Below are 22,874 nucleotides of genomic sequence, written 5' to 3'. Positions count from 1 at the left end.
AGCACATTGGAGGCTTGCTTATTGAAATCACACTACAATACGATGGGTCTCATTTCATGTACCTTCCACACATGCCAACTTTAATAATTGCAACTTTACTTATCCCCCATCATTACTTAACAACCTACATCGTAAAGGGCTACGGCACTAGTTGCACTTTCTTTAAGAGAAGGGAGAAACTATATTCTTTTACGCTCGTAACACTAATTGCATCTACATCATAAAGGGCTACAACACTAGTTGCGCTTTCTTTGTAAGAAGAGAAAAACTATACTCTTTTGTGCTTATAACAAATGAAAGTGTTTTCATGTTCGACTCTTTAAAAGTCCACCCTCATTTCCTAATATTACGTCATAGATTTTCTACCTTTTTAAACAAAGCAGAAAATACATAAAAACATTATACATGGATGGCCATACATTTCAGATTGTGTACATGATTGTACCTCAGAGGCTTCTAGTGACTTCAATTCTTACAAGGTAGTTGATCCTCATAATGCAAAGACTTATATGTCTTAATCTCTTTCAATTCATTATCTACTTACAACATGTGAGAATCCTATTAATGCTATGATCATAACTTTTGTTTAATTTATCACCGGTTCTTACATTCATTAAGATAACAACAAAATATCATCAAAGTTACAACATATATGTCACTATAATCCCATCTAAATTTGATTATCCAAAACCAATCTCAACCATGGATGAAAGTCTGCATCTATAACAATGTCTTAAAGACAGCACAAGAGACAATTTCCTCGGATTCTTAAGCTTGCATTAACACCTACTTGCAGTAGAAATTTGAAAATCCCTGACCGATTGCAAATTATTTTAGCAGTGCAAGACTGAGCATTTCAAATTATTGCTCAGAAATGAACTTAAGCATGCCCCTATCCTCTTCCAACAGCCTGCAATTTAAGACTTGCCATTTTGGAATAAACATAAAATGCCTTGCAAGAATGGAAATATTCAAATTCCACGATAGACAATCCTGCAAACTGAACTCTAACTTACAACTCGGTGTGACTTCTAGACCATGAATCAGGTGAATTGACAGTTGATTGGGTATCAACTACAACTGCAATATCAGGTTCAGCTTGGATGGGTTCAAGTCTTTTACATGTTTTTAACTCTGGAGAATGTTGCGGCTGTGAAACTGTTGGAGTCCATTGTGGAATATGCTTAGCAGGAGGGGGTGGAATCAGAGGTGATTCTTGAACTTTGATACTCACGTGAGCAGCTCTTTGCATCTTGAAGATCCCAACACGCTCATGAAATATGTAAGAAACTACCAAAAAGAAAAATATAAATCCAGCAGCCAGAATGATCCTGCATATCAAGCAAGGACAATAAGTCGCTCACAAAACTAACAAGGCAAAGCAAGCTTAATTTCATCTCTAGTAAAGGAGCAAATACTTCTGCAAATAAACACAGAGAGCGAGAGCGAGTTCTCTCTCTCTCTCTCCAACACCCACGCGCACGCGCGCGCATACACACACACACTCTGAAATACTGAGAGCCTTGTCTAAGATGCAGCCGAAATAGGCGAAGAGGAGGGAGAGAGAGGGAGCAGAAATGCAATTAGAGAGAGAGAGAGAGAGAGAGAGAGAGAGAGAGAGAGAGAGAGAGAGAATACAGCGTAAGAGTATGCAAGAGAACTGCTGGGAAAACCACTTCTGGAATACAACCAAAGGCAGAACTGCGCCCCTGGAAGACACAAACAATGCACAAGAACTGTGCCCTTCTATAGGAGGAGGGGGCACCCTGGTCAGCTGACCTGGACAGGCCGACTGGCCCAACGTGTCCCCTGGTCGGCTGGTTGCTTTAACCTGACCCAGCTGGCCGGCTGACCCAACCCAGTGGTCGGGTGGTTGGCTGGACTAACTGGCCCCAAGCAGTCCTATAAAAGCTGGCCATATGTGGCCCTTACCTGCTTATATACAGCCACTAACCAGCCCCTGTTTCCAGGTCTAGACCCAGCCTACATACCCTGGCAACATGCCCTGGCTAAGCCCCCAACCTACCTGCATAATTCCAGAAAGAGAAGAAGAGAAGACTACAACTATCTTGGGCGGGCACCCCCACGTAATAGCCCTTGATGCCTGTACCCGCATGACGGCATCCATACCTCCTGCGTTGAAAGCAACAGCTCTACCTCCCAAGGTTGTGACGTTTACTGCTCTCCTGTCCCTAGGGTTGCATGCTGCAGTCTGCTCTAGCTTTTAGATGCTAGCTACTAGCTACCAGCTACTTAGTAGCTAGTTGGTTGTTGTTTGGGGACACCATCGCTTTCAAGTTCCATATTTTGCAGCTAGCAAGTTCTAACTTGTAAGCTATTTTTTGAGAAAAAAGATTTCGTATTTGACTTTGTAATGTTGTTTTCAACTTATAGGCCTAGGCCCCAAGTTCCAAGCTTTGTAGTTCAACTCTTTGAGAGTCAAGACGACTGGTTTGGCAGTGGTAAGTTTGTAACTGGTTTTTGCTTTAAAATTCTAAATTTAAATGAAATTTCTAGCTTGTAAGCTGTGTATTATTATTTGTAATGACAATATGTCAAAATATGCAGCATAGTAATAACATCTATGTCAGAATATGCAGCATATCATTTTTTTAATTGAAATTATGATATATAAAAAACCCACGTTTGGAAACTCCACCTCATTTTATCAAACTTATCAAACATTTGGAAACTCCAAACGTTTGGAACCTCCAAACGTTTGATTGTAACTGTTTCTTATGTAGATCTCCTTGTGTCTTGATCTCCTCACCAATTAGAGTCACTCCAAATTTGAAGCCTGATTCTATTCTTCACTCCGGCTCTAGAAGCCTGCCTGGTAGCTTGCTTCAGAATGGAAAGCGCTGCTTCACCTAGAGCAAAAGAGACTCCCGCAAAAGGGGGTCCATATACCTGATGCATTGCTACAGGATGAGGAGGTGCAGGAGGCCGTGACAGTAATCGGGAAGAAACTAGAGAGCCCTCCCGAGGAGGGGTGGGCATCTTGAGTAGCAATATGATTCAAAGGAGCAGCGAGGAGCTTCAAGCCCAAGATCTTTATCAAGATCGCTCTCTTCGAGAGAGCAAGAACTGAGACAAGATTTGGCTTCCATTGAGCGGCTCAGAGAGCATGGCACAGCCTCGCAATGGCTCTCAGGCCACGGAGATGCTCCGTGCCGAGTTCTCTTATCACTCCTCCATCACTCCTCCAGGGCATGTTGGGTGCAACAAGGAGACGAGATGACTAGGCAGTTTTTGTAGACCTTTGGCCCTAACTCAACACACAACGCCAGCAGCTATAGGGGACAATTGTACTCAGATCTTGGAGTTGACCATAGACTTCTATCAGCAGTTATTTCAATCTAAGGAGTTCCCTCATATCCTTGCAGCTAGAGATGCAATCTAGGCTCATATTCTGATAGTGGTCTCCTAGAGTATGAGCAGATAAGTGGAGGCCCCTTTCACTAATGAGGAGCTTTTGGAGGCCCTCAAGGCTCTCCCTCCATACAAGTACCCAAGGGAGGATGGATTGAAACTGTCCTTTAAAGTGTTTTTGGAAGTCCATGCACACCTCTCTTTGATTAGCTTTTTAGGAGATTTTCGACTCTGATTCGCATCCCCGGTCATTGAGTCTACGTTGGATTTGTTTGATATCAAAGGGGGGTTTACGCCCCACATTCGACAATGGGGACCGATTACCCTATTGGACAAACACTAACAAGAACTTAGCCAAGGTCTTGAGCTTCTGGTTGCGGCCTCACCTAGCTGACGTCATCCATGACATGAAAACTAGTTTTGTTCAAGAAAAAATATTTTGGACAATACCTTCACCTTCTAGAAAGCCGTGGATTGGGTTCGAGAAGAGTCTCAGCCTATCACAGTCTTTCTCTTCAAGTTTGAGAAGGCTTATGACATGGTGGACTCGTCTTTTCTCGAGGGCATGGCACCTTGCAGAGATTGGGCTTCTCATATAGATGTATTCAGAGGGTCTCAGCCTCGTATGCAGGGAACGCCAATCAAATGGTCATAGGAGGCCACACAAGGGAGACTTTTGCACTTTCCCGCTCAGTGCGTTCGGGCTGCCCCCTCACTGCGTTCCTCTTTCTCTTTGTAGTAAAAGCTCTGAGGTATTTTATGAGCCCTCAGGAGACATGCCTCACTAGATTGAGGCTCTTGGATCCGGCACGAGCTACTATTGCAGATGACATGATACTCTTTGTGGAAGGCACGGCAGCCATCCTCGAGGAAGTCAAGGGAGCCCTAGAGAGATTATGCTTGGCTTCTAAAGCAAGGATCAACTAGACCAAATCAGTTGGCTTCCTCACAAGGGCTGAGAGGTTCAGGAGATCCTCGATCGGGGGGGTAATGTTAGGTTTCCAATGGATCCTGCGGGTTGAAGCTGTGAGATACTCAAGTCCATGGGCATTGGATTTCAATAAAGCAGTAGATTGCCCCAATGCTCGAGAGTGTACAGCACAAGCTTTTGTATTGGATCTCAGCCAAAAACTCTCTTGCGGCGGGCAGGGCCCCAGTGTGGCCAACTTGACCCTCCTGGCTACTGCTTGGTACATAGCCTCATGCTCATGTTTTCACAGAGGCTGCATGGGAGCACAACTTCCTAAGGGCAGGATCGATGGCTTGCGGAACACTAAAGCCACGGTCACTTTCCAAATGGTGATCCTCCCCCAGGAGGAGAGAGGACTTGGCAGCATTGACTCAAGGATGCAAAGTAGAACCCCTCTGGGCAAGTTGGGGGTGAGAGGTCTTACTCTAGGCTCGAAGCCCTAGAAGCTCTTGCTCTAGCAAGGGCTTCTCGGGAACATATTCCACATTGAAGGATAGGGGCAGCAGTCTCACAGGTGGATCTTTTCAGAGGCTCCCCTCACACGAAAGGGCTCCCCCTTGATGAGGAGCCTTCATAGAGTGTGGCAGCGTTTGTCTAGAGATCTCATTCGGGCCAGTCTGCATTGTCAAGAGGAGTTTGAGCAGCAGCCCTCTTATGGCATTCGGATGTTCGTGATTAGGAGTGTCTCATGCTAGGGCAGCAGACATACATTGGGATAGTGGTCCAACAAGTTCCCTTGGGGCAGAGGCATGAGTGTGACCCCTCTCCCACTTGAGGGGGGCTAGCATCAAGATGATGGAGATCGACGCTACCATCCCAAAGTCGTGGTGGGAGCATAGTTGCAAACAAACACCTTTATATGTTTTAGCAAATGTTTGCCACAAACATGTTTATAATTTGAACTTCCAAAATTGGGGCTTTTTACAAAACACCTACGTTATGCTTTCCGAGTATACCTACATACTTCATCTCACTGCATTGGGCTAGTAAGCATACTGACCCAACAACTTATAAGACGAATTTTGTTTGGGCAACGTTTGTTATCGATCTCAAAGCTCGTTTTCTACCGCTGCTGTATATGCTTAACTTGGAGGATGAGTTTTCGCGTCTCTCCCAAAATGGGTTGTCTGTGTTGTCTTACGGTAACAAGGTCATCACAATGGCGCAATGATTGGGCGTGTTTGAAATCGATAAGTTGAAGCAATTCATTAGGGGATTGGATACTAGATTCGTTTTCCCGTCCAGAACTTCGACCCGCCCAATTACAAGTGGGTGCTGACGCTCACCCAGAATCAAGAAATGATGCTGAACGGGGGAAAACCCAACCAGGTCCAAAAGGATTCCAAAGCCCCGCAACAGTCAACCAACCCAGCAGGTAAAAATCAAAAGAAGGACAACCATTAACAAAAGAAAGACGGCCAGTCTTCTGGTCAGAAGGAGTCGTCCAAGCCCAAGATGACTCCAAATGAGAAGGCTAAAGCGGGGATTACGGGAGACTATTTACAGCCCGACGAACAGAAGCAATACAACCAATAACACCGTTGCTTTCATTGCCACCACATTGCTGGGCACGGCAAGAAGGATTGTCCTCAGTGGCTTGCTGAAAAGGTTGTGAAAGCGCCCACTTCTATCGTCGCCACTGCATTGGCTCTTTGAGCCCTGCCATTAGCCTCAGCCACAAATGCAGTCTTGCTTGCTTTAAACGCCGTTCCCTCAATGGTCTTTCAAGGTAAGAAGGAGGGCGACCTCTCAAACCAAAAGAAGGCTCTTATTTGTGTATGGCACAACTAAAGGACATCAGATCATTGTCATGTTTGATATGGAGAGTTCAGAAGATGTCATCTCTCCTCAGTTTGCCAAGACAGTGGGGTGCAATTTGGTGCCTCACGAGCTTGCAGTGGATGGGTTCACACCCAACTTGTGCACACACATCACGCATAAGGCCATACACTTTACCTTTTGAGTTCAAAAGGCCGTATTTCACCAGGACTTTATACTCTCAGATATGCCAAAAGGTCAAGGCTTCCCACAAGAACACGGCTGGCTTACTCATGCCATTGCCAATACCACACGGTTCATTCCAAGACATAAGCATGGACTTCATGGAACCACTTCTAGCATCCGCAGGTACGCGTAACACTCAATGTCTTACTATTGTTTGTCGCTTTAGTAAATTTGGTATGCTTATTCCCTGCAAACAAACGGCCAGCACTGAAGACGTAGCTCAATTGTTCATAAAGTATTGGTATCCCATCGAAGGGTTGCCAAGGACCCATCACATCCAACAGGGATTCCAAATTCACGTCTAATTTTTGGCGAGCCCTGTTTGATAATTTTGGTTCTAGTGCATTCCATCCGCAATCAAATGGAGGGACAAAAAAGTACAATAGTATGGCGTTTGATATTTTAAAATTATATTGTCATAATGCTCAAGGAAAGTGGGGGCAGTTTCTTCCGCTTGTGTAGGCCATTTTGAACAATACCTATTCTTCGAGCATTGGTTCCACACCTTATGAAGCAACGTTTGGAAGGCAGTTTACATTACTCCTCACCAGGGTGGTGTCTCCATCTCTTGAAGTGAACAAAACCACAGAATCTATGGCTGAGATTAGAGAGTTAGTTAAAATCCGCATCACCAAAGCTCAAGCATCGTACACGCGCCAGGCCAACAAGTCCAGATGAGATGTCTAGTTTAAAGAGGAGCAAGGGGTGTATTTAAGAATCATCAAGCAACGATTGAAGCAAGTGGGCAATCAATGCCCTAAGCTGTCTTTCAAGAGCTTCTGAGCATTCTCCATTATCAAAAAAATCAATGATGTCTCCATGAAGTTACGACTACCGGACAATTGGACACTGCATAATGTTTTCCATGAAGCTTGGTTGAAGCCGTATTTTGGACCTCCTCTTACCGAAATTTATGACGAGCACAACCTGAAATCCTTGATAAAGCCGAATTTTTGCAGCCAGAGCAGATCCTTCTTTACAAATGGAAGCATGGGTCAGGACGCAGGGATTTTTATACCAAGATCCATGATCGAGGTACCCATAAAGCAGTGGTTGGACGAAGATTTTTTCCAGTAGTTCCCACAAATTTTGGCAGACTACTTGGAAGCAATGAACCTACTGCCAAGTTAAGGAGGGAATGTCACATGCACCCCTGCACTTGGGTGCAATGCAACACACTGGTTACATCCACAAGTGCATATAATTCCCTAATAGGAGATTTTGTCGTATACTGTGAGCCCTTGTCCAAGGACAATCAAGCACAAGCTACGTAGGTCAGTCTCTCAGCCTTAGGTCAAGTCAGAAGATCAGTCCTTGTACACTTGTATCCACTGGAGATCAGTAGGTTAGTGTTTCCGTCTTAGGATTTTAGGTAGGTCTAGGTCTTAGCCTAGGATAGGAGCCCAGAAGGGCCCCCTCAGGGCTGAGCCAATGAGCTCCCAACAAGGGGGGAAGGGCTGCCTTTATAAGCTGCCTTGTGCCCTCCCGAGGCTGCCTTTTATGGGGCAAATGGCCAACCAGCCAAGCCGACTAGAAATCGTCCAGTTTGGGGCTGGTTGGCTCAGCCCACAGCCCCCTATATAAAGGGGGGGTTGCAGCCCTCATTCCTCACTCAGTCCTTGCCTTCAGCCATTCCTGCAGCTCCCTACCAGCCCCTTGTGCAGCCCCTGAACACCCAGGTCTGGCCCTGATCAGCCTCAGCCCTTGGCCCTCAGTTCAACCTTTCTGAAAGGTGTCTACGCAGCACATCAGTTGGGGATTTGGACCAGCAAACGGAGTAAGGTTTGGGTACTGTTTCATCAGTTCTTTGAAGTTCTCTTTTGCAGTTTGCACAGCTCACTTGTCAGCTCTATCTCTCAGTCATATCTCAGCACTCTCTCAGCTTCTATTACTCTCAGCTTTCACTCTCACTCACGCAGTAACCGTGCATTCCAGTTTTCGTTGGAGTTGCCTCTCAAGTCTTTGGTTCTGCAATATGTGTGCACAGTGTACTCTTCAGAACCGCGTTTCCGTGCTCTCTCGAAGATTGTTATTTGTATCTTTCAGTTCTCCAACTATTAAAGCAAATTCTCCCTTGATTCGGGGAGGGGGCCCTCAATGGGTACACGTACCCAATCAGTTGTCGTCTCTATTCTCTCTCTACCCTCAGCTCCTTTCTCTCTCTATGATGCATAACTCTAATTCCTTGTTAAAGGTCTAAAGAAGGTCTTGCTATGCTTACACGATCAGATAACCGCTGCATGTTACAACCCCCCCAAAAGTTTTTATTACTGATTAAATTTTGAGTACAAAAAGTCAGCTCACGGGCTCAGATACAAAGCATACGTGAATCATTTTTTTACAAAGAGCTCACAGGCTCATTCTTTGGCAACATGCACTTGTCTAATTCTAAATTACTTGCTAAGTTACATGCCACCTAAGGGCAACACTAGAGACTTTGAAGCCTTCAGTCACATGGACATCTCCCGATCGCTTGCCAAGCTCCATAGCGCTGGGGTATTTAATCCCTCTTAATATATGCAACAATTAATTAAATGCGCATAGCCATGGCACCCATTAATCATTAGCCTTTGCATACAAAATAGAAACCTAGGGACTAAAACTAGTCACTGTGGGTGTCCCCACTAAGCAAACAAGTGCACATAAACAAGTAATTCTGTGGTTGACCAGGGTCAACCCTCTTGATCATGATTAAGGGGCTTTGACCACAATCTAGGCGCCTTAATTATGGCCAAGTCTCCCCAACCGAAGTTGGCACACCTTCGCCTAAGCCAAGTCTTGTTGACTGAAATCAACACTCTCTGACTGAAGTCAACTCTCTTTGGTTAACCGTAGTTAACCCTCTTGGCGTGAGCCAAGTCTCCCTAACCAGGGTTAGGCTTACCTAACCGAGGTTAAGTAATTTTAACATAACTCTTTGACCATAATTAATTAAATGGAGTACTCTATAATTATGATCAAATAAATGGTCAACTGAAACTTTGACTTGGACTATTTACAACTTGGTGACACTGTTTGCTTTCGCCAAAAGCATACCTTTCTTTGTTTCCTCTCATCTTTCATTTTTTCCAAATGCCGGTGAAGATTATTCACTAATACAAGTGCACATGCCCCACAATTGTAGCATTCATCAATATGTTGTAGGACTTGTCTGTTGAAATTTTGCAAGGTCCATTTATGATTCCTTCCTGTGTGCAATTCCTGGCTGCATCTACCTTGTATGACTCCTTCCTTTGTGCTTTGAGCAATTCCTGGCTGCATCTACCTAGTATGAGTTTCACCCTTCTTTTGAATACTAACCCCTTGTTCTCATTCTGCCTACCATCTCTGATTTCTAGTCTACATCTTTGCCTTGCTGGAAAGACAGGCACTGCAGCAGTTATCTGCCACGGCCACCTGTATTGCAGCCCATCACTGCCTATTTCAGAATTCCTGACTATCTGAAGTCAGAAAATCTCATTACTTTCTTTTGCAGATCTGATTGCCATGGGTATGAATATTGGAAATTTCACCAGAATATGCGATGTAAATGCACAGATGTCTGCTTTCGCCAAAAGCATACCTTTCTTTGTTTGCTCTCACCTTTCGTATGCCAGCATTTGTCAATATGTTCTAGGACTTATCTGTCCTTTCTTTGTGATTTGTGCAATTCCCTGATTACTTTATTTTAAGTCAGAAGTTCTCATTATTTTATTATTTTAAGTCAGGAAATCTCATTACATTATTTTTCAAATCTGAATGCCATGGGTATTCTAAGGTATGCTGTTTACTTTGTTCCAAAGGCGTGAATAAGACAAAGTTGGAGTAAACCCTCAGAACATTGAAGTCTTCTACAATAACATAAATTTGTTTTCATGCATTGAGCCCTATTGTTAGATTTTTGTCTCACGATTTCCATGGATCTAAAGTGTGTTGAAAGAGTCTAGCTCTAGAGTATGCCATACAGCGGTTTGAAAAGTAAAGGTGGTGGACCCTAAAGTTAGTATCTCAAAAAAGCCCCCTACGGTGGGGATCCCCATTTCTAGCCCCCTCATTATAATGCCAAGCTCTTTAGACTTCACCCAATTACAACTATAACGTGCTTGTGACATGAATGTATGATCAAATGCGTGGTCATATCATGTGCAAAACACATTTGATCATTTGTGCTTACTGCGTTTGCCCGAAAGACAAAAGGAGGTTATAAATTTCAATTAATTAAGTTTTCCAAAGCAACAATCCATCACAAAACTATGACAACGTGGAGGATACGACACTAGCTCCTTCACTCGCTCCGTTGTGAGCCTTTGCAGGTTGATACAGCTCCTCCACAAACGCAACCAATATACTGGTAAAGCGCGTAGAAAATCTGAAAGGGCAGTGGCTAGAGAGATCCCAAGCAGCGGTAGGACTACCACATGGGTCATCTATCTTTGAGCTCAATCTACAGAATAGAACCAGCGATAGGCAGCATGGCTTGCTTTTCAGCTCCACAAACCTAGTGGAAAACCAGAATGGTAAAAGACAGGGCAATACCTCGAAGTCCAAACAATTAGCCAAAGCTTTTGCAAGAGCTCATATAAGGGAATGTTCATGAAGTAAATGTTCCAAATACCAACTCAGTACTTCAGTCCTAAATTCAACTTTGTAATAAATCTCGTGTCTTCTTCTTATCAATGATTATAGTTGTCAGTTCCTAGTTAACAAATGATCATTATTATAACTTTATACTCTTAACCAGTTTTACTTTTTGAGTTTTCACCTACGAGTATGTGTTAACATCGTTGGTTTAAGTCTATACGATTTAGAGATCAGAAATCATGTTTTAGCTCGTTGACCCTATACTTGTATTTAATTGCACATTCATAATACACATGTCCATGTATCCATGCATGTGCACACGTGCACACATGCATGGGAAAGCACAAACAAGCCCGTATGTATGACCTTCCAAAAGTTTTAGAGTTATTAAAATATGAATTTGTACACCCTGTACTTGTATTTCATTTTAGTACCCCATCCCCATTCACGTTCTCCAAAAGATTCAATTGATAGACCCTGATTTTTTATGCCTTTTTCTTCATAAGGACACAGCTTAGTAGTGGAAATGGTGAAATTAAAAAGCTACCTGTCAAAAATGTCTTGCCGCTTCATTATTGTTAGCAAGCCTCTAGTGGTCATTAGCAAGGAGTGTTGCCCTTTGTACTCAGTCTCTGCTTTCTTCAATGTCGTGTTGGATCCAGCTAAACTCCCACAAACAAGTAAATTATTAAACAGTGAGTTTGACATATATTGCTGGTATTTCACTAAAAGATATCAAAAGCATTTCATCTGGTTAAAAATTCGACTCTGATAACAACAAATCATGAACCTGTGTTAGCTAGAAAATTGTCAACAGACGTCAGATCTTTTTACATTTTTAAATGCAACTTGAGAGAGCCCACCTAAGGTTGCAAGACTGTTAGCACCTCTTTCCAGCTCCTACATCAGCAGCATTCCACAAAAACTTAAGCCCCGCAAGCTTCAGTTCCATTCCAAATCAATGGCTTGAAGCTTCAAGTTGAATACCACCACGGTCCATGAGAAAGTACATCAAGGTGCAAGGTGTAGCAGCATACCTGGACCATCATCTGGCGAGTTCTCCTTAGAGATTCAGTGACACTCTCCGCAGCAGCTGACATGCCTGCTTGTGTCCTTCAGCATTTTCATGGCATGTTAGATGATCCAACTCGCTCCAGATATTTGTAACATTGTTAGACATTAAAATCACAAATTAAACAGATCGTTCAAAAGAATATATCGAGTCATATAATACAAGCTTGATTTAAAACAAATTTAGAGGAGGATCGCTAGTGCAATACCATCACAATCATTCAAATGCCAGCAAGAACCACTAAATACATCAGCAAATATTGTACTTCCAGTAAAGTGTACAATGCAACCATGAAATTTTGTGAAAGAGTAAATATTACATCTTTTTCTGTGAAGAAGTGATTGAATGGAAATTTTGTGAAAGAGTAAGTATTACATCTTGTTCTCTGAAGAAGTGATTGAATGGGGCAAGATTTGAACTTAGCACTATGTTTCCTGGAATATGTTTCTATGCACATTTTTCCTCTCTGCAGGAGTGTTCGCTACAGAAAGCAACCTCCATGTTTCTTTTCTAGCAGGCAGCTCCCTCCTCTCAGGCAGATTGTACATGCCTTCATTGTGGCTCAAGAGCTATTGAGGATGAGCAGCATGCACTGCTGGACTTGCGATGCCTACACATACATCAGAGCAACATTTCCCTGACTCTTCTTCAGCCGCAAAAGGATTGCAGACTTCATTGCCAAGCAGAGCCCGATGAGAGCCTAAGCAGAATATGTTACCAAGATTATGGACAGAAGAGACCAACTCACGGCCTGACACACCCCTTGCACACGCGATGTCACACGTATTTCCACTGCTGCTTAGCTTGCCACTAGCTAGCACATACAATTCACCAATTAGTCACTCTGCACACTCTACACACCAGGCTGCTTGGATCACCTTCACATTACATCTAACCTTTGGTAATTCTATTCCTGGTCCCATAGGTCATATTTGGCCTCTATGGATGTTAATATCATCATCATCATCATCCCATGTTCCTGTTACCTTATCTCCACATAATTAAATATTAATGGCATTCGAAAGATGCATCTGAGATTAAACTTCTGTTTTATCCTGAGCGCTGATATACTAAAATCAAAGAGCAAAGAATAAAGTTCCTGATTCAGTTTGTTCATATCGGCAAGTACAAGCTGGTCTTTTCCAGTTATTTTATGGTTCCCACATTTTTTCCTCTGACATGTCATGTGAACAGTAGCCTTTAATCCAAGTTCATTATAAGCTAAGGAAACCCATGGCATAAGCAAAAATGAATGAGAGAAGACGAACTGTAAATTACGCCGAAGGTTCGTAGACTCTGGTCCACCACCCAAAAGGAGGTCCCTCTGTAACCAATGTGCTAATTGTTAGCAATAATCTTTGTTAACGTCTTCCAAAAATAATAAAACTGAAGCACACCTGCCACAAAGAGGGCCACACTCACAGTCTGCAGCAAGCATCTACATGATAATTAACATTTAAGATGTTTTGGCAAAAGCATCATTTTTTCTACCTCCATTTTTGCAGCTTTGTGAATGTTAGCTTTAGCTTGCAGGTTTGCACTCCTTAGGGTCGAATGCAGACTATTGGCAGATACAGATTAAGAAATGACAAAAAACAAGATAATCAACATCAACTCTGGTGGAACAAATTTTTCAAAAAGCATAAACCGTTTTTGAGATGAATGTCAGCTTTGTGAGATGTGCATTTCTTTATTCATTACAGAACAATCATTTAAAAGCAACCAAATATTAAGCTCATAACCTACGCTTGATACTCGCTTTTCCATTCCTCCAGGATCTTTAACGAGGAGTCTCTCTCTTCTGCACTGCTTTGCATAGAAAAAGAGATTATTAGCATGTCATCTACACACAGGATGGGTTTAAACACATAAAATACAAAATGGTCAAATAAAAGGAAAAACCTTAGACCTCATCTTATATTTATGAAAAATGTAACAAAACCTTTAGTTTGAACTTCAACTATGTAAGATTCCACCAATATTGACATTTATATACCATATTTCACAAATAACAGTATATACGGTTCCCTACTAATCATAATATGAAGTTAGGACTGCTTGCAAATTTGTCAAGAAAACCTCTAGATGTCTAGGTAGCAGGTTCAATAATTTTGCCTTCAAGTTTAGGTCAGTGCCATCATAGGTAAGGCAGTGAATTTCTGCTAGAAAAAACTATGAAAAGTTGATGCATGTAAAAAATTGTTTACAAGACTCTAGTTAGTGACCATATTCTCAAGTATTAATTTTCAATCTCAGAGAGAAAAGACATACACAAGTGCACATGCATGAACACATGTAGGCATACATGTGTGTGTCCATATACTTTCGCTGAAAACGTGTGGGCAACTGGAAAAGTCCTGACATCTGGAGCAAAGAAAGTCGTGAGAGCTATCTCTGGTGGCTCTTGTAACAGTGGACATGTAGCACCCCTCAACAAGATAGAAGCATGTATCCTTTTTCAGGCCACCGTTAATTATTTATGCTTTCCTTACTTTGAGATATTAGGGTATTGATCAAGAAGGTTGACCTCTATCAAGTCTATACTAGAGGTGCATCTGAGAAGATGGGGTTAACTCGGGACCCGCTGTCCAGTTGCTATGACCTATAAACTCATTCAGTTAGGTGGGCTCATAATAACTTGAGCTAGGTTCCATTCTAGAGTTCGGATGACCGGGGGATACCAATGGATAACCATATCTCCACTCACAGGTCTCTCCGAGCATCTAAACATAGAGTCACTAAAATAATTGGCATAGCACACCTCAATGTAACCTCAATGTAAGTATGGATGAGAGCTAGTATTTGAGAATTGATGGACAAGCAACACAATCGTAAGGTGGCAGGGGTTGTGGGCTAATGCCCTATCAATTGAACCCCTTTCAATTATGTCTTCGTCAAAGTTGCACACAATGAAGAAGCATAATCTTTAGAGAAAGAAAGAAAAAAAATTTATTAGTGTCTTCGGAAGACCATGGGTCTGTGAGACCGTGAGAAACCTGATACAACAAGCTGCAAGGGTGGAGCTACTAAACACGAGCATAATTACCCATGCTAAATGCTAAGTGCTACATAGTCATAAAATCATCAGTACTATATTGTCATAACATCAACATCACCATCATCATCATCGTATCACATAAAATCCAATGCCAAGTCTGGTCCAATTCAACAGATACTGGAGGCACTAAGGAAGGTCATGATGGGCCCAGTGGCTGATGGGGCTGTGGTGGTTTAAGGTCAAAGATAGAACGCTGGCGGCTATCTATGGATGCATTCCAACGTGGCCTCGTGGCGGTGGCTCTACATCTGACAAGGACCATAGTAACACCTATCGATCGTGCCCCGGTCCTAAACTGTCACATGCACCCCTGCACTTGGGTGCAAAGTGACACATTGGCTACATCGACAAGTGCATAATAGTTCCCTAATAGGAGCTTTTGTCGTATGCTGTGACCCCTTTGTGAGCCCTTATCCAGGGACAGTCAGGCACAAGCTACGTAAGTCAGTCTCTCAGCCTTAGGTCAAGTCAGAAGATCAGTCCTTGTTCACTAATAACCACTGGAGAACCATAGGGTAGTGTTTCTGTCTTAGGTTTAGGTCCAGCCTAGGATAGGAGCCCTTCTGGGCCCCCTCAGGGCTGGAACAAGTGAAGAGAATGGCAAGGGAAGGGCGCCTTTATAGGCTACTCTGCACCCCTCCCTAGGCTGCCATTTATGGGGCCTAGGGCTGCCTTTATGGGGCCTAGGCCTGGCATTTATGGGGCCTAGGGCTGCCTTTATGGGGCAAAGGGACCAGCCAACCAGCCCCAAAAGCCTTGTAAATAGGGGGCTCCAGGCCCTCTTTCCTCATTCAGTTCTCCCAGCACTTCAGCTTCCTACAGCTCCTCAGCCCCCTCTGAACAGCCTGACACACTCACCCCCAGTGGCCCTCTGACCAGCCTCAGCCTTCAGCATCAGTTCAGCCCTCTGGGAAGGTGTTCACACAGCACATCAGACGGGAAGTCAGGACAGCAAACGGAGTAAGATTTGGGGTCTGTTTCAGTAGCTCTTTTCAGTTCTCTCTTACAGTTTTACACAGCTCATTCTCAGCTCTTTATTTCAGTCATCTCTCAGCTCTCTTATAGGATCTATCACTCCTAGCTTTCACTCTCTCACTCACACAGTAACCCTGCATTCCGGTGGACAGCACAAGCCTCTCCCTTGCCTTGCAGAAGCGTCCTACATCGTCAGTGTGGACAGCATCAAGGTCTTGGTATTGGTCGGCATTGCCTCTCGAGTCTTTGGGCCTGCTCTACGTGTGCACAGTGAGCTCTTCAGAAGCGCATTCCATGCTCTCTCGAAGAGTGTTCTTTGTATTTCTCAGTTTTCCAAGTATAAAGAAAATTCCGCCCTGATTGGGGGAGGGGGCCCTCAGTGGGTACAGGGACCCAATTGGTTGTCAACTCTACTCTCTCTCTACCCTCATCTCCTTTCTCTCTCTATGGTGTACAATGCTAATTCCTCGCTAAAGGTTTAAAGAAGGTCTTGCTGTGAATTACACGATCAGATTACCGTTGCATATTACATTGGTATCAGAGCTTCGGTCTGTATCCAGCTTGACTACCACGAGTGTATGGTTGTGTTGAGATCCGGAAAGGACACACAATCAAGCACCATGGAAGGGTCGGGAAAAGATTTCAACCTTGAAGAATTTGAAGAGGAGAAAGACTACCAACAACATCTGCTTCCACCAAGTGCTCAAGCAGTGATGGCGAATCTTCTAGAGCAGAATCGGGTCCTCCTACAGCAACTCGAACAACATTCATCCCTGCTAGAAAAAAGCAGAAAATCGCTGGACCAAACAAAACAACGTCTGGAGGAAAAAGAAGCAGAAAAGCCGCAGGAAGAAAGAGGAACCACAGATTTCGAAAAACTGCTCTTGCTAATGTGTGAGGAACGCAAAAATGAGGAGGCACTGCAACGCACAGAGCTCGCCCAGGCAGAGAGGCAACAAAAGCTAGACCGAAAGGCGATGCTTCTCCAACACAAACAAATGTTAGCTGCTACACAAGTAAGTTTGAGTCCAACAGCCGTCACTGCCACAGCTTCGTCATCGACAAAGGTAACACCACTCACTCGGTCCACTCCAAATTTTGTCAAGTATGACGGTAAGTGTGACCATTCAGCAATTTTGCAATTTATTCATCAGTTTGTAGCTCATTTTCCGTTAGCGTGGATTCAAGATGAGCAAGACAAAGTCCACCTCGCAGCCCCTCATCTTACGAGTGAGGCGCCCTGGTGGCAACATTGGGCTAGTAAGCATACTGACCCAACAACGTTTAAGAAGAATTTCGTTTGGGCAACGTTTGTGGCCGACCTCAAAGCCCGTTTTCTCCCACCCCAATATATGCTTAAACTGGAGGATGAGTTTTCTCGTCACTCCCGGAATGGTTTGCCTATGTTGACATACAGTAACAAGGTCATCACGATGGCGTAAAAGTTGGGCGTGACGGAGAGCGCCAAGATGAAGCAATTCATTCGAGGATTGGACTCGAACATCCGTTATACCATTCGGAACTTCGACCTGCTGGATTACAAGCGGACACTAACTCTCGCACAGAATCAAAAGATGATGCTGAACGGGGGAAAGCCCAAGCAGGTCCAAAAAGATTCCAAAGCCTCGCAGCAGTCAAACAAACAACGGGTAAGGATCAAAAGAAGAACAACCAGTTCCAAAAGAAAGACGGCCAGGCTTCTGGTCAAAAGAAGGAGTCCATGACTCCGGGAGGCTATCTACAGCCCAACGAGCAGAAGCAGTACCACTAAGAACATCGTTGCTTTCATTGCCACCACATCACTGGGCATGGCAAGAAGGACTGTTCGAAGTGGCTTGCCGAGAAGGCTGCGAAAGCGCCTAGTTCGTCCGTCACCAATGTATTGGCGCTTCCAGACCCGCCTCCATCCTCAGCTAATGTCGTCTTCCCTGCTTTGAATGCCGTTCCCACTGTGGTCTAGAGGAAGGCAGGAAGGGAGGGACGAAAGGGGTGAGGGGGCTGGAAAGAAGAACAGGGGGAGGGAGAAGGCAGCCCGAGGAGGATGTAGGGGAGAGAGAAGGCCGGGGAGGGGCAGGGTGGAGAGGGGGGGGAGAAGGCCCGGGGGAGGATGAGCAGAAAATGAGAGGGTGGAGTAGGGTGCAGTAGGGTAGCATTGAATGCACGGCTCATCCAAGCCCAATCATGTACTTTTTTACAGTAGGGGTAAGATCCATGATTCGACTCCCACTGCTTGATCCTGAAGGTCCTAAACATTGTTTTCTGTCCATCCTATGTAGAAAGCAGGACTTGGTACCAGTGGGAAAAGGAAACAGGCCTGGGGGCTGAAAAGTGCATAGCTCTGATTGCACAAGCGGGCGCCAGGCAAAGAAAGGCAGGTGGACATAAAAAAGAGTGCAGCCTACAACTGAAGAACGGGGACAAGAGAGAGACGTATAAAAGAAGATAGATAGAGAGAGAGAGAGAGAGAGAGAGAGAGAGAAGGCAGGGAGGGATGGACGAAAGGGATGAGTGGGCTTGAAAGAAGAAGAACAAAAGAGGGGGGGGGGGGGGGGGGATCTTGAGGACGACATAGGGAGGACAGAAGGCCTAGAGAGGCGTGGTGGAGTAGGGTGGAGAAGAGGGAGTGGAGATGGGCTGAAAGCAGACGGGTTTAGGCTGTAGGAGAGGGGAGGGTACATGGGCTGAGAAAAGATGGGATGATGCGGGGAGGGGAAGAGAAAAGAGGTGTAGGCAGGGGCAGAGAAGAGGTAAGAAAGGGCGATGAAGTAAATAAGTCAGAGAAAGTTTCTATTGTTTTCCTATTCTGACAAACAAGCCTTGTTCCCCAACATAGGAGGGCAGAGTGTAAAGTATCCACTCTAAAGGCTAGGTAGGAGGGCTACAGGGTAGAGTTCAGTATCCACTCAAAAGGCTACGTATAGGGCTACAAAGATAGAGCTCAAGATCAGGTTGCAAAACTTGCAGCCAGTCAACACCTTGAACCGAGGATGAAATAGATGCATTCAAAGCTTTTTAATCGGACAGATGCATTCAAAGCATCTGCAAAGTGCTTGCCACTGCAGTACTTGCGTTTTCTGCAGCTCTATCCATCTGCAGATGGCCAGGGATCCTTGACTATCCGCTGGACTATGCGAGATATGATTGCTGTCACCTTCTATTCATCACAAAGCTTGCACAAGAACTGATTTACCCCGTGGGCCCACAGGCCCTCTCATCGGCAAACCAATTGACAATGCGGATACCCACATGGTTGAGCAGAAGAATGGAGTTATCCTATTTCCCTGGTTGGAGCGTTCAAAGTCTACCTTAAAGGATGCTTGACGTATTTTGCATAGGAATGTCATGAGGCTGTTGTCTTGACGGTTGAAATGATACCATACATATGAGCTATCTCTATATCCTGCAATTTGATTCTGCTAACGACATGTAAGAGGTGTCTAGGGCCACATTTGAGCGTGTACAGAATTGCTATCAACTTGGTGAACTTGACAATAAGATTTTGAAAGCCTTGACGACCCAAAAAAAAGTACTTCAGAGTTCATCCAAAGTACAAAGATTACTCAAGATAATATAATATATCTTTTTTCTGCCCCCCAAAAAAAAAAAGTACTTCCTTTGAAGTTATGCGTTCTCTCTCAACAAAAGGAAATATATATTTATTGGCACCATAGACAGTCCAATACGATCATAAAGGTTCGTGTGTTGATTCAAATCCTGTTCGCAATGAAAGAGCCGAGCCCACTAATACTTTCAACGTTTACTTCATGTTTCACGTCCAAAGAAAGCCTTCGGTGCAATCATCTGCTATGAAAGAATTGAGATCGCATCTTTCTGCAACGGGGCACCAACTTATAATGGGTCGCCACTAGTTTTGTGCAGCGCAGGGCTAATTTTTTGCCCACCATCTTGCCAATGAGAGACTGCCTCATGGTTGCGTTGCGAATTCACAGACCCACAAAGCAGGATCCTGTGATCGAAAACTTCAAAAAAAAAGCACAACGACCCACCTGACTAATTGCTGGGCATGAAGTTCGAATTGACGCTGAAGGGAACGAAGAGTAACAAGGCAATCCTGGGCCATGGCATTCAAGCGGGGCAAAGAAGCCGAATCGCTTGTACCACCCGCAAGTCCACAAGATCGCAAGGCTTGAGCATGTCCAGAGGCAGCGTGGGAGGCATCTTTCCATTGACGTGTCAAATCGGCGAGCTCTTGAGAGAGATGGGAGTCCTCCATCGATCCAAAGAGCAGTTTGCAAAGAGATTGGAGCTGGATTTGTGGGAATTTAGATGCAGATAGGCGCAAATGCAAAGCCCGCATTGCTGTCAAAATGAAGCAAAATGAGTCAAGTTCATATTTTTCATATATTGACGTGTCCTCTCCATATGAAGCCACAAGGGCAAAGACCCCGAGAGCAATATGTGTGACTAGGAGCGTAAGGTATGGAGGGCTAACTTTTTAGCACTAATCCATGGAGGAAATTGCTTTCCTGAATCCAGAATCCAAACCTCAAGGTATTGTGGTCATGGGGTAGTAATAGGGAGGTACTCACTCTTTAGAGATAGTGCTTTAGTAATCGGCTTGGGTGTCCATTTCAATGAAGTTTTGTGAATTTATTTTATTTTTTTGAATTTTTTTTAAACACATGAAGTCCAGTCAACTAGACTTTGCATGGGCCCTATGCCTTTGCTTGCAATGCGCTTCCTTTTGGCTATCTTCTTCTTCCTACCTTCGTTTTGCGAGTGCTTGGAGCAAGGGCATGGAGTAAGGTCGTGGAGCGAGTTACAAAAGGGCAGAGTGTGGAATGCGAGGCATCCGGGGCAAGGCAAGACTCGTTAGGTAATGCCTTTTCATGCTTTCTTTGGTCACAGCGAGCCTCTGACGGGTGATGAGGTTGCTAACAGGTGCTTGGTCATCCAAGTGCATCTCCGCCATGACACATTTCCTTGCATGGAAACAAACTCGAGTAATCTCGTCACTGATGGTTCTAGTCTTTTCCTTTTGCCACGTCACGTGGCTGGTTACGAGTTCATGAGGATGACTTTGTTACCCTCTCCTACATTCCCAAGCAAGCAAGTGTCTCATTCATCTTGTTCCCCAAATCCATGCCTTTTTTGTTATGTGCATGTAGAGACGACAGAGCTGCATCATTTCTTAAGTAGTTGTGGTCTCAAGCATACGCTGCGACCTTTAATGATCAGATGCATGGGTCGTGACAATGACAACGAGGTTTATAAGGTGTTTCATTGCCACACAGAGGGACGTTAGAGAAGGATGACGATCATTTCCGTTTTCACCTCCCCACTAGCTATTGCCTACACCTAGATCTGCGAGGGTGGCTATGGTAGCCCCATGAAAGGTTTACTTTAGCAATTTTCTTATGTGGTTCTGGTTGTTGTGCCTTAGAGTTTGCTCCTTGAGCACATTATCCTTTAATTGTGCATAAGTATGACATGGCCTATTAGCATGTAGCATGTTAGAGACCACTTCAAATTTTCATGTCATTCACCCTTTTACCTTTTATTCCATTAGCGATGCCAATTCTATCATCACCCGCTCTTCGTGTGATCATTTGATGCCTTGTGTGCTCTTGTTGCCAAAGCATGTGTTTATACTATCATGACTCGGTCGGAGATGTGAGTGCATGTGTGTGTGTGTGTGTGTGTGTGTGTGTGTGTGTGTGTGTGTGTGTGTGTGTGTGTGTGTGTGTGTGTGTGTGTGAAGCCTCGACAAACCCCATTTCATAGTGAAATGAAAACAATTTTGATGATGGAAACAAATGAGAAAACTGCTATGAAACATTACAAAAAATGCAAGAGGTGCGCAAATTGTAAAAGGTTTGCAGAATGCATGAGGTGCGCAAATTGTACAAACAAGTTTTGCTTTGATAAGTCATAGCAAGCATCATTTTTTTATTGAACATGGGAGTCTGCATACCTGCCACCATCCAACAAGAAAAATGATAAGAACCATATCTTAACTTAGTTGGGAATACAGGTGTCATAAACACCCCTCCCTTCTTACCAGGATCACAACAATAAAAATAGTTGCTCACGCTATAGACTTATAAAGCTAACTTTTGATGCTATGCTTTAAGTCTAAAAATAATTGGGGTGAGTTGAAGGAAAAGTGAATAAATGATTATGTAAGGCAAAAAAACTTAGTGTATTAGGTGTGAGAACGTAAAAGGAGATGGAGGGGAGAACTTAAGAATTATAGCAATAAATGTAATATTAAGACTTAGAACTTAAGGGAAGGAGAATTTATATGAAAATATTGGGGCTACGGTCAGTTTCTTTCTGAGCAATTGTGTGTGTGTGTGTGTGTGTGTGTGTGCATGCGTGTGTGAGTGTGTGTTAAATTACATGGTGCAGCAGAACAGAAACTGAATAAAGAATATAGAGTACACAGCAAACTAGAGAGGAACAAACTTTTCCTTCAATACTGATGTAGTTCAGATGATGGTTCCATCCACCCGTGCGCTCCCACAATGGAGCTTAGATGGTGATCTAGACATATACTAGGTGAAGAGAGCTAGAAGATCTGTGAACTAATCTGATACAATGGACTAGGGAGGTCACCTCTTTATAGCTATGAGGGTGGTAGTCAGATCAACATAGTCGGTGGAGCCGACCAGTCAACCTAGTCGGTGGAACCGACTAGTCGTCCATGGAATATTCAGGGAATATTTCCTATACCATCGCCTCAAGGGCTCCCACCCCCGAACCCCCACCAAGGGGGCCGCTGGCCCCCCTAGGACCCCCCAGGGCTCCAGCAAGAATAAGGGGCTCCCACACAATCACCTTTCTACCATCAATAGTCTCATTGATAGACCTCATCTGACATGTAAGTCAAGATCCATCCA

General features: G+C 44.1%; 1 protein-coding gene across 1 annotated transcript; it reads right to left on the bottom strand.

Annotated features, from left to right (window-relative positions):
- Window positions 1-740: 740 nt before the first annotated feature.
- On the bottom strand, window positions 741-20,372 carry ATSEC20 (Sec20 family protein). The gene is made up of 8 exons (XM_087397511.1): window positions 20,019-20,372; window positions 13,725-13,784; window positions 13,470-13,539; window positions 13,247-13,302; window positions 11,944-12,019; window positions 11,770-11,806; window positions 11,454-11,568; window positions 741-1,331 (listed from the first exon to the last, which is right to left on the bottom strand). Exons 1-8 carry the CDS (start codon window positions 20,327-20,329, stop codon window positions 1,013-1,015), a joined length of 1,044 nt encoding a protein of 347 aa, XP_087253637.1. The 5' UTR covers window positions 20,330-20,372; the 3' UTR covers window positions 741-1,012.
- Window positions 20,373-22,874: the final 2,502 nt, after the last annotated feature.

The sequence above is a fragment of the Dipteris shenzhenensis genome, chromosome 26 (genome assembly GCF_047967505.1).
Source record: "Dipteris shenzhenensis isolate YYH24624 ecotype China chromosome 26, Dip_SZ_1.0, whole genome shotgun sequence".
Lineage (NCBI taxonomy): Eukaryota > Viridiplantae > Streptophyta > Polypodiopsida > Gleicheniales > Dipteridaceae > Dipteris > Dipteris shenzhenensis.
The sequence above is the reverse complement of the archived record's forward strand: the minus strand, read 5'-3'. Positions and strand labels throughout refer to the sequence as shown.

What these genes read in the sequence shown, in the direction of transcription:
- ATSEC20 (XM_087397511.1), bottom strand. Translation starts at nt 20,329, where the DNA reads ATGCGGGCTTTGCATTTGCGCCTATCTGCATCTAAATTCCCACAAATC. An exon ending in ACAAAGCTGCAAAAATGGAG is followed by an intron (nt 13,303 to 13,469) that starts GTAGAAAAAATG and finishes CATTGGTTACAG; the next exon opens with AGGGACCTCCTTTTGGGTGG. An exon ending in TAACAGTCTTGCAACCTTAG is followed by an intron (nt 11,569 to 11,769) that starts GTGGGCTCTCTC and finishes GTGGGAGTTTAG; the next exon opens with CTGGATCCAACACGACATTG.